This window comes from Empidonax traillii, unplaced genomic scaffold, assembly GCF_003031625.1.
Source record: "Empidonax traillii isolate 1590-97213 ecotype Southwest subspecies unplaced genomic scaffold, ASM303162v1 scaffold84:size2688230, whole genome shotgun sequence".
In the NCBI taxonomy this organism is placed as follows: Eukaryota; Metazoa; Chordata; class Aves; order Passeriformes; family Tyrannidae; genus Empidonax; species Empidonax traillii.
The window spans coordinates 1,194,322-1,209,305 of NW_020955277.1; the positions used below are offsets into that span (position 1 = coordinate 1,194,322).

Here is a 14,984-nt window from a genome sequence, read left to right on the forward strand (position 1 = left end):
ACATCTCTGGGCTGGGGTAGACCATGTGGCGCTCTGATAGCCCAATTTTTCAGAGGGACTGAATGTTGCAATTTAAGTGGACGTCAGCAAGTGCCTTTAGGCACCTCTGAAAACCATACCCCAGCTCCTAGCAGTGCTGCTGATGGCTAATGCTGTACCTTCTGTGCTGGTGGAACAGGGTTACAAGCTTCCCCTTCAAAGCATGCTGGGTATTCGGTTCGGATGGAGAACGCGGTTCCCATCGTCACTCAGGCTCCTGGGGCCCAGCCTCTTCAGATCCAGCCAGGACTCCTTGCACAGGTAAGGAATTGTGAAGACGCTGAGCTCAGCAGGTATTTACTGTGTTGTTTAGCTCTTGGAGGCTGAGGAGAGAAGCTTTATCTGAGGACCTTCTGTGGTGCAGTTTGGAGACTTCAGCAGCTATATAAGGGTCTGCAGCTTTCTCTGAAATGTCCAAAACTCCCCCAGGTCAAAGGCTACGTCAGAGTTGCAAAAACCTCCAGAAAGACCTTCTTTCCTTCTAGTTTTCCACTGGAATCAGTGGGAAGGCCTAAGGGATATCTGTATCAGGCCTCTGATGAGGAGGAACTGATAATAAGCTTCCTGCATCCTCCTGAACTTGCAGTCTCAGTGGTAGTTTGTAGTCAGGAGTCACAGTGGTGAATTGTGTGTTGCCAATAAATGTCTTCCGTGCTGTAAGATTCCACCATTCTGTTTTATGAGCTGCACCTCTACTCTTAAGGTATGAGTGAGATGGAAGGGGCCAAGGCGAAGGCCCCACAGGCAAGGAGCTCTCCTTGTCAGCAGGACTTATTGGCACAACTGTTGTCAAATTGTGCTCACAGGAAAAGCATGGTTCCTTCCAGAACAAAAACAGTCAGAAATGGGTACTACTGATCACATGCACATTCTCAAGGGGAACCTCAGCTTCATAAACCAGAGGAGCAGTTCATTCCACCTTGTACTGGCTTCAGTGAATCTGCCTCTACTGTTTTAGATATGGTGCCACGGTACCTTTGCTGATAGCAGGCAGGAAAAAAATGCCTAGTATACTTAATACTAAGTTGGGCAGTCTGGAAAAGGTGACCTGTTAATTAAAGGGCATGCCTCTGACTCAGGCTTGGTTGATCTGCAGTCAGGTACCCGCAGACTTAAGGGTTTACGCCTGTGCTCTGCACTGCTGTGGTAAGACTGTTGGTGCTATTGCCTTCCTTTGCCAACTGCCAGCCGTGCTTATCTGGTGGATCAAAATGCAACTTGCAGTCTGTGTGATTTCCACCTGCCCTGCCCCTTCCCAGTAGCAGAGACTTTGTTAGAGGACTGTCTGATGTACCAACCCATCTCTGTTGCAGACTGTTGTAACAACCGACGTGGGCCACCTCTCTTGTTTGGTAGGAAAGGAGACCCTACAAGGCAGGGGAAACAAAAGCCATGGCAAAACGAGAGCAGTCTGTACAGGCTCAGAGCCCGGCACCTATTGCTTGTGCAAAGAGTCAGCCAAGGCAGTGGATGAAGGAGGACACAGAGCTTTACATGCCCCCACCATTCTGTCAGGCCTCCTGTGGCGTGCTTTCTGTGGGGCTTGTAGGAGTGATCTGAAGCATCCCAAAGGCAGCAGGAGCCTGAAAGGTCTCAGGACCTGCTGCTCCTTCTTTCTTCTCGAGGTGACCTTGTTGGACTTTATACAAATGAGGAATGTTTGGTAGTAAAGGTCATTATGAACACCCTCCCTCACACAGGTTACCAATTTCGGTGCTGCCTCTGCCACATGAATGCCTATTTCTTAGGCTGCCCCTTTCATATATTCTACTGACATTGTATTCACTGCCACTTCCTAAAGGGAATTCGAGCTGTTTCTGAGAAACTCTCCTCACTTGCGTAGATTTTTAATTTTTGATTTAATAAAAGAGAGGCGGTCTGCCTGTTGATGTATCTGTTTGCCTGGCATGATGAGAAATGCTCGCTGTCACTCTGGTGGCAGGGCACTCTGATTGATGCCGGTGGCATCTGGTGTCCGTGGGCCTCGCTCGGTTTGGGCTGAGCAGCTGGTCTGATAAACAAATCTGTACCCAATTCCAGTTTCCTGAATGGAAAAACACAGCTTCTTTGTGATGCATTGTAGTCACATCTGATCTCTGAGCGGCTGCATGTCTCTCTCCCAGCAGAGAGCTATTCCCCTCGTGCACAGCTGCTTATCTAATGCTCTTCAGACTGGACCACGGGATTGCTCCAACTACTAGAGGGACTGTCCCTGTCAGAGAGTGTAGCGCCTCCAGAGCCCACTTCTGTCTTTCCACCTGCCTTATTTGTCCCACTGATCGGACAAAGTGCTGCTCCCAGCACACAGCACAGGTCACTGTGCTGGACCTCATCAGGATGCCTGTGGCTGGTAAGGCCTTACTGCATCCCAGCACAGCCGGCGTCCAGTTCCCCCTGTGCATTTTGTACAAGACCAGCTGCCCCGGAGGAGAGAAGGAGGAAGGAATTCCAGGGGCTGGAGGGGCCCTGGGCTGAGGCACTGATGGATTTTGAGCATCATCTCTGGCAGCTGTGTGTCTGCAGTCTGTGGGATGGAGCTAGGCAGTGCAAGGCAGAGCAAGCAGCCCACGAGATGTGGGGTCAGTGGCTAAAGTAACTTGTTTGTAACTTGCCTGGGTCTATTTTCACCCTCTCGAGCAAGTGTGGTCCACATACTGTATGCACAGGGACTGGTGAAAGAAGACTGATCCTGTCTTTTCTAATAGTTTTTTGTGGCTTCCAATCTCAAAAGATACAAAACTGTACAGTTTTCTGGCAGGCTTCCATGATGTGACCTAGAACTGTCCCCTGTCCTTAAATAATGCCCTGAATTCTTGATTTTTCTCTCCTCTTAACTCCTTCCCAACAACACTTCCCACGGAGGTCCTGCCGCCGGCTTTCGGCACAAACAGTAATTCCATTAGTCGCTCCTGCTCTATATCCGGAGCACGAGCTCCATGGCACCAGGGGATTCCCCCAGCCCCCGAGCACAGGGGCCAGCAGGGTGCTCCACCACGGCTGCAAGATTTCATAGTGATGCAATAACTGGGAACAGGCTGCGGCTGCCGGCGCGAGCCTCCCGTGTGTAAGCACAGCGCACTGTGCTGGTGGATCAGCCTAGACAAGTCTTATCTGCAGATTAAATGATTCAGTGGTCCTTACCTAATAAGTGAGGAATTTGTGCCTAGACCCTGACACTGCATCTAAATTTATGCACTGCAGTCAGGCAAGGAGCTTAGTTTTGTTTCGTTCTCTCCCTGAAAAGGGAGGAAGCAGTTTTCTCTGCAAGTAAATCCAGGTACTCCCCTGTGACTGACTGCAAGAGTAGTTTAGACTTCTCTTTTAAAGCAAAGCTGGGGAAAAAAGAGAAAAGAATATAAAGGCTTTTTTCCACCCTGATCTTTTTGTGTCTTTGCCTCTTTCTCTTACCTGCTCCAAGCGGCAGCAGCCTGTGGTTGTGGCTCCTTAGATGAAGGGCTCTCAGGAGCCTTGTGACTGTCCATCCTTTGCAGATGTTGTGAGAGGCCTCACTATTGCAGCCTTTTCATCTAACTCAGCAACATGGAAAGTTACAAGACAGTCAAACTTTGGAGCAGAATGGGAAAAGGAATGGGGAGTAGTTTTTTGGTTTTTTTCCACTGGGGGATAGGAGGGGATCATGAGGACAGTTAACTGGATTCTTGTGAGGATGGAGAAGGAAACAAATATATGCTTGGAACAAGGCTTCCCTCAAATTTAACCTCCTTGGAGCTGTGAAATAACACAGCACAGGTCCAGTATAGTAGTGCTGGTTGGGACTAAGGTAGACCATAACTGGTACCCCTGCATTCCTCAGCCCAGGCAGTGATAAGCTGCCAGAGCTGCCTTTGGGCAGCACATAGCAAATAAACTTTCCCAAGTCAAAAAACCAATCATCTGACTGTGTGGAGTCACTGGAGCAGGACAACCTGAGTCATGCCTGTGGCGGCGCAGCTGGAGGGATATTGCATACCAGAACAATGGCTCAACTCACAGGGCAGAGATTTATGCCCTGTAGGGGGGGCACCCGCTCAGAAAGAGCAGGAAAGCACATGGAGAGGACAGGCATGGAATACATAGCTGTGCATGTCTTCACTCTGCTTTGCCCAGGGAGGCTCCTGGTGAGCTGCCAGCAGGCGACTGGTCTTGGCCATGTAGCAAGATATTCCTTCTGAGGAGTACCCAGTGGCTTATAGGTGTTCCATTTTGGTATCCCCAAATTCACCTTTTTCCCCTCCTCACTAAAGCCTAGTTCTTCTTCCTGGTCCTTGAAAAGTTCATTTTTACTTTTTAATTCCTTTTAAGTTCCTGAAGTCGTTTGGGTCCTGTTGGGGTGAGAAAGAAAACTGGCTGTAGGAGGGGGAAATTAACAATAAAATCATAGGGCCCAGCTGATCTGGAGAGTCAAAATTAAAAGGTGCTAAAGCGTTTGATGTTTGGATTGAAATGCCAACTGGTTTTGATCCCTCCTATTCCTGGTTTTGACTAAAACACAGCTGCTGCTTTGTATGGCAGAGATTTTTCCCCCCTTCCTTTCCATTCTCTATTTGATGACTTTTACTGCTTTTACTGTGATTTCCTAACAGTATTTGAAAGAGGGTAAGAGCTATGTAGTATGACCATAATTACTGGGGGCCCCGCGTGAGCATGGACCGCCACTCACGTTTGGTGCATGATGCCTTTTGTTTTCCCTCTGTCTGACAGCAAGCGTGGCCCAGCGGCACTCAGCAGATCCTGCTCCCTCCTGCCTGGCAGCAGCTGACCGGGGTGGCCACCCACACGTCTGTCCAGCATGCGACCGTCATCCCAGAGTCCATGGCAGGCACCCAACCACTGGCAGACTGGAGGTAAACTGGAGGTGCTTGGAGGCTCCCTGAAGTACCCACCAGTGCTGGAAGAGCGCTGAGAAGAGAGCGGGGCAGGAAGGCTAGGGTCTCACAAATGCTGTGAGGGAGAAGGGCTGCAGCCTGTTGCCCCCTTGTCTGAAAGCTATGGGCAACTTCTCCATACCATATCCTTGGAGTGGAGTGCTGTGCCTACAATGCTCTCTTCAGTCTGCTCCCTGGGGAAAATGCTTCATCCCGGGTAGACTAGGAGCCCAGTGGGCCCTGGAAGGGAGGGTACCTTGGTGAAGGGCGGTGGGAGCCTGTGGAAGAGCCTGCCAAGGAGCAGCCGCCGGCATGTTAAACGTGTGCCTGTCTCCCCACCACGCAGGAACACGCACGCTCACGGCAGCCACTACAACCCCATCATGCAGCAGCCCACGCTGCTGGCCAGCCATGTGACCCTGCCCGCCGCCCAGCCAGTCAACGTGGGTGTCGCCCACGTCATGCGCCAGCCGCCCGCCGCCACCTCCGCCAGGAAAAGCAAACAGCACCAGTCGGCGCCCCGGTGAGTGTGTGCCCATCCCGGCTCTGGGCATGGTGGTGGGATGGGGGTCCCTACCCAGGTGCTTCTGAGTGCAGCCCTGTGATGCAACTGTGCTGGCTGGGGTGCATTTTATAAGGATATCTCACACAGGGGCAGTCCTTAGAATCTATCGGCTCTCAGTAGGACCATTTGGCTCTGCAAAGAGGAGACTGGGGTTTCTCGCACAACTCAGATGGTAAGATGGTTGCAGCACCTGTCACAGCACTGTAATCTTGTCTAGAGGACAAGGATGTTTAAGATGTATGTGTACCTGTTCTGGGGAAGGTCCTCTGGGCTGTGCAACTATGACACTTCTCCAAAAAGAAAAAGCAACAAAAACATAAAACAAAACAGTGCAGGGGAGAGAACCGAAATGCGTCACCACTTGTGCAGAGGAAAAACAGAGGAGCTTGTGATTTTCCTGGGTGACTGCGCTGGGGTCAGAGGAGCTCTGGGTTCACAACCAATTTGACTCTGGTTAAGAGGCCACTATTTAAATCCTTCCCATTTATCTGCTCTCTAATGTTGAATTTACTTGGGGTCGGCTCCAGCTGTCTTAGTCCATTGGTAACACAGAGGAGAGGCAGCCACGTCCCCAGCAAGCCAGCAAAACAGAGCGCCTGCTGTGACCAGTGTGCCTCTGCAGGGCCCCCCTTCTGCCTTCACTCTTCAGGGGCAGGATGGCAGTGTCCAGGAGGAATTGGGCACCCTCAGAGCTAAGGGTTTCTACAGCTTCATTAATTGTGACACTTCTGTAGCCAAATGAGGAACAGTGCTCCTTTGGAGAGGAGGGTACTCCACGCTGCTCATTGGTATTCAAAAAGCACTTTGAATGCTACTGTGCAGCCATTTGTTATGCAAAAGACCCTGTGTAAGTTGGTATAGTGTGATATACTGCCAGGGTGACTTCCTTTTGATGGATGCCACCTATTCCTTTTGTTAGCTTTCGGGCCAGGCTGAACATGCAACCCAGGCCCCACAGTGGAACAAAACCAGAACTTTGGGTTTTTTTTCCTTTTTGAATCTCCAGATGTTCTGTAGTAGTGAGAAGAAATACAAGGGAGAAAGAAAGTGTGGGAATTGAGTGAAAGGGGCTTTAGTCAGTGTGCTTTGGTAAATAACCCCAGTCTGCAGCCCTATGCTGTACTGCTGGGTGGATAGGTTCTGTGTTCAGATCCCTGATTCAATTGAGCCTTTTCCGCTTGGTCTGGTAGGGAAACTGAAGTAGGAAGACTGGGAAAAAATGTGTAATAAGAATATTTTTTTCTTTCTGATTTACCTGTGCTGGATGCTGCTTCACATGGAAACAAAACTGAAACTGAATATATGTCCTCCCTTCTGCCTGCTCTCATCTGTGGGACACCACTGTCCTAGAGGCCAAAGTATGGGGCAGGAAATGCTAATTGAAAAGATTCTAAAACAGAAATTAATTTCTCTTTAATTAAATTAAAAACCAGCTTTCCTGATAAATGATTGTTGTTTTCCACAGCAAATTCTAATTTTATCGCTATGATTTTCTTGCCAAAAAATATCTCTCCATGATGCATCTGTGCAGGATACAGGTGAAGGGGATTATCATTGGGGTGGTTCTCTCTCCTGTGACAGCCATAGAGTGCCTGCCTTTGTTCTACATGTCTGGGCTGTGTGACTAGCCTCTACTCTCCCAGTGCAAACTCCTGAGAGGCAGCATTTCTCATCTGGAAATTTCCAGGACAAAAATTTTTTAATTTTCCGCTACAAGAAACTACTTTTTAGCCAGTGATATGAATAGGTCATGCAAGGCACTATCTCCTTTGAAGAGGTGCCTGTGTCAATTCTGCAGTTTTCCTAAGACTCCATAGACCAGTGCCACTAAATCAGAGACCAGGACTCACAAGCCCTTGGTGACGGTCAACTTGAGCACGCAGAATTTTAACCAACTAACACCTTTTCCCGTTTCCAGAAACACATCCACCTATGAAGTTTCATCCTCTCAGTCCATCAGCTCACCCCAGCGGTCGAAACGAGTGAAGGAGAACACGCCTCCCCGCTGTGCCATGGTGCACAACAGCCCTGCCTGCAGCACCTCCGTCACCTGCGGCTGGGGCGACGTGGCCACCAGCACCACGCGGGAGCGGCAGCGGCAGACCATCGTCATTCCCGACACCCCCAGCCCCGCAGTGAGTGTCATCACTATCAGCAGCGACACGGACGAAGAGGAGGAGCAGAAGCATGCACCCACCAGGTGAGCAGTGGCTTTCTGCCCTTCCCTGTGCGCAGGAGAAAGAGACAGAGGCAGAGAAGTGTTGGAGCATCCCAGCAGTTGCTGTAACGTTCCAGGAGCTATGTTTGGGTGTCAGCATCCAGGTTGTCTTTCGTTTGAAAGGAAAAATACTAGCTGAGGGCTCCGTAGGTTTAGCTGAAACTCCCTTCTGTGCCTGTACATTTGCTGTGGGACCTTGGAGAAGCGCAGTAGTCTCCCCATGCCATAGTGTCTCATCTGTAAGAGGAAAGAATACTTCTCTCTATCTCACTTCAGTTGAAAGAAGGCTTCAGAGACCCTATGGGGATGAGCCTCTCTGAGACAGCTGTTTAAAACAATGACAAAAAGAAGGGCTTGGAAGGAAGATGCTTTAAATTTGCCTCTTCTCTTTCTAACTGATCACAGCATCTGCAAAGAGCATTAAATGACACCTTCGATATGTGATATTTTTCTTAAACAGGTTCTCAGAAACAATGGTTCTGCCATAAACACTCAACAATAATATATTGCAAGAGATTTGCTTAGTTCTGATTGTGTTGTCAAAACATCCTTGAAGTATTGTAAAAGTGGCAGAAGTTGATTGCTTTTTTTTGTCTGACTGCAGAGAGGCATAGATGAGGCTAGAAACACCATGGTGACTGAGTTTGCTCCTTAGGGAATTAACTCACCTGAGCGAACAGTGTGGCCCAGGACTGCTGCCACTGCTGATCATCTCTTGTGGATCAGAGAGGACTTAATTTTCTAGGACTGTCCTTTCAGCACCTTTCATCACATGCAAGTGCTCTAGATTTCCCATCTGATGCCAGTCACAAGACATTGCTCTGCTTTGTAAGTTGTAGAGAAGTAGCCTTGCAAACAGCTGAATAATTTTACCATCTTTATGTTGGTAACTGAGCTAGGAAATTTTTAACCTTATCCTTTCAATATTGGTGAGAGATAATTATTTTTCTATTTATTTAAAATACGCTCCATGCCAGATTTTCTTTTCATCACTGGAAATACCTATCTGAGTCTCTGCATCTCTGCATTGTGGTGATAAGAGAAGCCTGCAAATGTGCGCAGAACAGATGAGATGCATTTGGCCTCCAGGAACTAAAAATCTGTAAAGAAGAGCCATATGATTCAGGCATCCAGGCTGGAATTTCAAGCTGCCTTCTGACAGCCGCTGCCGCTTCCCATTCCCCTTTTCCCTACCAATGAACTCCTCTGGGCAGCAAGAGCTCGATGCCTCTCAAAGTCAGGCTTGCCGTGAATGCAGTGGTTATCATGGGCAGTTGATCACAGGACAGTGTAACATATTTCACTTTAAAAATAGAAAGAAATAAAATTAAAAATTGCTACAGTATTCCTTACATTGGTAGGGGGAAGAAAGTGGGATTCCAGAGAGAGCTGAATGAAGATCAGTGTGAAAGTCGGGTACACTATAAATAATGAGACAAAAGAGATGCTAAAAGCTGAGGTTGTGAGATGGGGCAGCATGAAGAGGACAGGTATCTCAAGGGTCATGGGAGCTCTTTTCAAGCATGTTTACCCATAATGCTGATTCCAGGCTTCAGGAAATTATGTGCAAATACTTAAACTTACCATCTGGGTGTCTTTCTTGGGTCCAGAGACGGGTGGAGGGAAGAAGTGGAATACTGCGTCCAGTTCAACCAATGGTTGTCTCCTCTGCTTCAACTTTGCTGCCATCTGACCAGTTTCTTTACTCAACACCTCCCCAGGAAGACAGGCAAGAACATGTCTGGAAATTGAATTGGGAGTTTGAGGTATTAAAATATTTGGGTCTGCCAAGGGGCTTGAAAAGTTGTCCCAAGAGCCAGACTTACATAAACAAACTGGCTTTGATGTGACTAAAGCATATTCCGGACACGTTCCTGCCTGGGATCAGATCCCTGGCTACTTTTTGTATCCATATGGCTTATATATACAGGGTGCCAGGATGCCAGCATTCCTGGAAGGCCAAAGCTTAAGAGCTAGATTTAATTTCTGAGCCACGTAGAGACATTTCGTGTGGACACGAGCTGTTCTCAGGCACCTTTTGGAATTCCAGAGTGAGTTAAATTGCCTGTGCAGATGTAACCAGAGCAAATAGAGGCAGAAGCACAGGTGGAAAACAGCATGTCCAGAATGAGAATTTTTGGTTAATGTCTCCAGGAGAGTGAAATCAGTTTGCTCAGTGCCTTTTAACCTGGGTATATCTAATACCATGGTCTCAGTTGGAGTGAGAGTGTAGCTTCCAGTCAAGGAAGCTGTATCAGCATTTAATACCAAGGGACTTTGTCCCTGCTGAAGTTGGAGTCTTTCTCATTGAAAGTTTGTCACATGTAAGAAAATACTCCAGGTTTTCTCACTTGCCTATTTTTTTGGCTCCAAGAAAAACGGGAGTGACAGTGAAGTATGTGCGTTAATGTAATCAGTGCCCAAAGGTTCAGGATCTGAGTCGAAAATGAAACCATGCAAAGAATGCATTGTCTCACCCATACATGCAAATATTACCATATTGGGCAATAGCTGTGGTGTGGGGGTGAAAAATAAGGAATCCCTTGAAACATGCTATTGGTCACATCCTAGCAATATTAGCTTTTTCTAGGTTAAAATATAGAAATTGTATGGCACTTGACAGATCAAAGGTAATTACCTGATCCCATCTTACTGATAGCAATGGTAACTTTGCATTAACTTCACTGTCTTTGGATCAGCTCCTGAATTTGCTACAGCACTTCCTTCTCTTATTTCTTACAGGGTTAGAAATTTCACTTTGACCCATGAGACTAAAAATGCTTATTTTATTGATTTCTCAGTGAAGAAAGATTAGAGCTACTTTTGGTTGTGAGAAGTAGTAGGTCCTTTGAGGATGCAAGAGTTGGTCAGTCTCAGTTTAAGCAGTACTGGTAAAGTTGATAAACATTATACTACTGATGCAGGAAAGGAGCCCTACAGCTTGGATTTATGCCATCAGAAAAGCCTTTCTGTAATACCAGAGCAGCAGAGAGAGCTTTTCTCATACAGGGGATGCAAATTTTTTACTGGTGAGAGAAAAATCTGAAAAAATTATTGTGAGATGGGTAGAATTTTCCTTTTCCTACTGAAAAGTAGGAAACATTATGTTACATGTTTTTGAAATACCAGCTGATCAGGAAGGCAGGGCAGCACACTGCTCCTTTTGCACCATTGATGAGCATAGCTTGGTATAATCTTTATAAAATCAAAAGTCATCTGAAAATGTTGGGCTCCTGTTGCGTAAAGGTGCTGGGGAGGTGGTGTGAGATGAGCCCTGGAGGACCTGCTTAGTGGAGCCTTGTCAAAGGGGCCATCTACTGGGCCCCAGCCCCGAGCCTGGGGCAGAGTCACCAAGGAGGAACCTCAGGTACAGTTCAGCAGGGACTGTCCTCAGAGAGATGGTCAGAGATTTTCAGGGGGAGAAATCCTGAATAGAAAAGTTAGCTCCATCAAGACCAAGGCTTTTTTGCAAGGTACGTTGAGTTTTGTCTAGTAATACAGTGAGATCTGGCGAAGCTTCAAAACTGCAAAAAGTTTTGACCTTTATTTAAGGGGAGAAAGTTTCAGAGGAGAAGAGTTCTTGTTTCTGGTTCAATGGAGGGGTTTATTCTTTCAAAATAGAAACAAATAATAAGAAGAATAAATTGAAATGATCAAAATAAAAGGGGAAAAAAATTACTGAGTGGAATTGGTTTTACCTGGTTTCTGATGCCCACAAAGTTTTGCATGTGACATTTTGTCCCTTCAAGCAGCAGGGGGGGAAATTTGCATATAAAATGTATTATATGAACAGGAAACAGTTTTGTCACCCTGTTTGTTTGTCATCAGTGAACTTGTACGCTCTCAGCTCTGCGTCCTCTACAAAGAGATTTCATAGGCCAAAGAGGCATTCACTGCTGTGCTATAAGATAATACCCCAACTGTTATTTATTCTACATAGAATAATTTGGGTCTAACCTGTAAAGCACTGAAGAAAGTGAAATAGAAAGTAGACTGATATTTATTTTTTAAAGTTTATTCCTCTTTAGTTTCTCTACTTGCTCCTGCAAGAAAGTCAAGCAGACAGGCAACTGACCTATAGTGCCACTGCAGTTGCAGTCATTGGAGGATATACTTGATGAGTAGCAAGTAGTAGGGGTTAAGTACTCCCCAGTGTGCAACTTCACCTGTTGCTCTGGTTTAAATATAAATCCTCCCTTGATTAAATATTTCTGAAGCTTAGAAGTGGAGAAAAAAAGCAACAGCTTAAACGTGGAGCAGAGAGACACAAAGCCATCTTGGAACTGTGGCTGGAAGGGAGAGCACACAAGGTCCTGGAGAGGCATGGACTGGGCTGCACTAATGGTTCAGTGAGGGGTATTTCTACATTCTGCCAAGAGACTCATCACAGAGCATGGCAGGAGGAAGGGGTAGAAGGAAGGGCAGCTGAGATGGCTGTTATGATGTGCCAAGAATACTTCTACTCCAAGCAATGAGTGCAGCAGCCAAGAAAAACATGATTTGTCTTGAAACAATACAACTATGGCTTTCAGGTGATAGGTTTTGAGGGTGCTTCCACCCCAGAGAGACAAGAGAGCCCCTCAGTTCCCCACTGCCTATGCTGGTGTCGTAAGTAACATTTCTCCAGCTTGGTTTTCCATGGGATCCTCACAGTAATCAGTCTTGCTGGGCAAGGCAGGCTGACTGCAGCTGTTGCATCGGCATACTGAGTAACTGGCTCATTGATGATCTTCACTGCAACAAAATCTTTGAGGGTTGTGGTTTTTTCCCTCTCTCTTAAGATTTTAAACTATACAATGTGGTCTCTGTGAGAAACGGAGTGTGTCTTTATAACGGAGCGTAAGCTGATGCAAGTTGTTAATCGTGTTGTTCACATTGTAGTGCAATGGTGGTGGGCCCCACTTCAGAAGACTTTAATTCCCCTTACATGCAGAATTTGCTGGCAGGCACAAACCAGGTGTTTTTGCCAACTTGCTGATGTGCATGTGGTAGGGGCAAAACACCATTTGTAATTCTCTCTTGACACGTAGCCTATTGTGGCTGTGTTACGCTGTGCATAGTAATGCACTGACTCTGCATAGCAATATGTTGCCTAACCACAGTCATTTGTTAAAAGATCGGTGCCTTCCATCTCCAGAAGACACACCGATGACATGCAACTAATACTTAAAATAACAGAGATAGACAGTAGCTCTGTCAGCAAACCTTCAGCAGCAGGACCTTTACAACCTGCTAAGCAATTCAGAATATATGACTTAAATAGCTACTGCACATCCTGTGTAGCCTAATAAAATGGTCTCAGTGTAGTACTTGATAAATATTTCTTACCATTACAGATTCACAAAGAAGGTGAGAGCAGATTAACAGGTCAGGATGGAGGTTGAGCTGAGAGGGGGCATGTTCTCGACACTGAGCTATGCATGGCATAAGATTTCAGCATGAAGACAGCGATTGCAGTTGTAGTGTGGGGTTTTTTTGTTGGCTGACTCTATACTTTCCTAGGATAGGTGGATTACTTTGAAGCAGCAAACTGAAAATGTTGCATGTTACTGAGTTTTCAGAGATCTGGAACAGAGTTTTTGTAATGTGAGGTAAAGCTTACGTGCCCTGGTTGTATACGCACCAGTTCAAAGGAACTCCTGTGCGATGGCTTCCATCATCCTCCAAACTGGAAGGCCAAGTTTGTGACCTTGAGAGCTGTAAGATTATGTTGCTACAGTGTCAGCCACAGTGAAAGGTTTGTTGCTTTTGGGGTGAACCACACACTGAAGAGTTGCCCCCATGAGACACCATTTGCTTTTTCTGTGATTCCGATGTAACTCAAGGTATTCAGGGGAAAAAAAAGGTCCCTTTCGTGCAATGCTGTCACATACTGAGCTTTTGGGCTGGGCCGTCAGCAAGTAGAAATCATCTCAAGTTGCATTGTAATAAGAGTTATTGTTGTCCTTGTCCTTGGCTACTGATGTGGTTTCAGCATTAACACCTAATTCAGCATCTTCCTTTCCTTTATTTCCTCTCATTTTTTGTTCTCAACTTCTGCCTTCAGCACCTTTCCATTATCAGCTGCCCACCTTAGTTTCTTGCCTGGTGCCTGTCTTTTGTTTCCTCTGTCAGACTTTTCCTTGCTGGAGGCAATAGGGACCCATGTCCATCTCTGCTGTGCGCTCAGGAGGGTGGTGTTATGTTAGAGAACCATCTCCAAGACCTTCTTCTGCTTGTTCAAAGGCATGGTCATGCTCTGTGTCTGCACACTGGACAGACATGAATTTTTCTTTTGTGTCCAAGTTTGAGAACAAGCTCTTCAGGACAAGGTGGGAATGGGATGTTTCTCACAAACTAATAAATAAATGCGCAAAGCAATGCATATTTTATCAGCTGCTGTTTCAAAAGGGAGGACACAGCCCCATGCAGTAAGGGTTAAAATGTGGATTAGTGCTTTTCATTCTATGTAGATGGATTCACTGCCACTTCAGTAACCTTCCTCCCTCCCTCCCTCTTCTGGAGAATTAAAATACACCTACCCACATATGCAGGCAGGCACACAAGCTGACCAGGAACACATACTGACTCGCAGAACTACTAAATCACGTGTGCTGCCACGACTGTGCTTGCAGGAGGGAAAGCAATTACCAGGCCTGGACTGAGCTTAATAGGAAAGGGGCAAGACTTTTAATAGTATTTTTCTGTGAAAGCACAAACATCCCCAAAAGCTGTGGCTGAGTTATAGGAATACAGTAAGCTTGCTGAGTAGGCAAGGGCTATGTCAACAGGTAAAAGCTCTCAGTCCTCATAGTTTGTGAGCAGGGAAGGCGATACATCAGTCTGGACCTCACACAGATAACTCCTGGGTTACTGTGAGGTGGGGAGAGCAGCTGAGTCCTTAAAGGGAGCTGGAAGGAGAACAGCTGCAGACTAGCAAGAAGGCTTTGAGTAGGGGGAATGCCAACTCTACTGGGTTGAATTTTCAAAAGCCTCCATTTTGGATTATTTGTATCTTTATGCCTGTGAATCAACTGATTTTCAGCATGAGCTGGGCCTTTGATGTTCTTTAAATTCCCACCCTTAATCTCTGGGGCAGTCTATGGCACAGCAGGTGCTGAGCTCTGGGTGCCTGTGGTTAGTCCCAAGTGACTTCTCTACCTGCTGTAACATTAACTGCAGTTGTTACCTTTCCTAAAGACAGAAATCCAGCTGCTTTCAATGGGACTCCTCGTGTCCCTGAAATGATGCAGCCTGATGAATCAAAAGGCTGATCCCTTGGGCCCTAATCCTGCAAATATTTACCCATGGGCTTTAG

At 46.6% G+C, this 14,984-nt stretch overlaps 1 protein-coding gene across 3 annotated transcripts in view; it reads left to right on the forward strand.

Annotated features, from left to right (window-relative positions):
- HIPK2 (homeodomain interacting protein kinase 2) overlaps window positions 1-14,984 on the forward strand; it is a 131,811-nt gene that overhangs the window by 110,584 nt on the left and 6,243 nt on the right. For all 3 annotated transcript variants that reach the window (XM_027881152.1, XM_027881150.1, XM_027881151.1), the window contains exons 9-12: window positions 179-300; window positions 4,741-4,883; window positions 5,251-5,427; window positions 7,388-7,669. In XM_027881152.1, coding sequence (XP_027736953.1) covers window positions 179-300; window positions 4,741-4,883; window positions 5,251-5,427; window positions 7,388-7,669 — 724 coding nt within the window. The remainder of the gene's footprint in view (window positions 1-178; window positions 301-4,740; window positions 4,884-5,250; window positions 5,428-7,387; window positions 7,670-14,984) is intronic.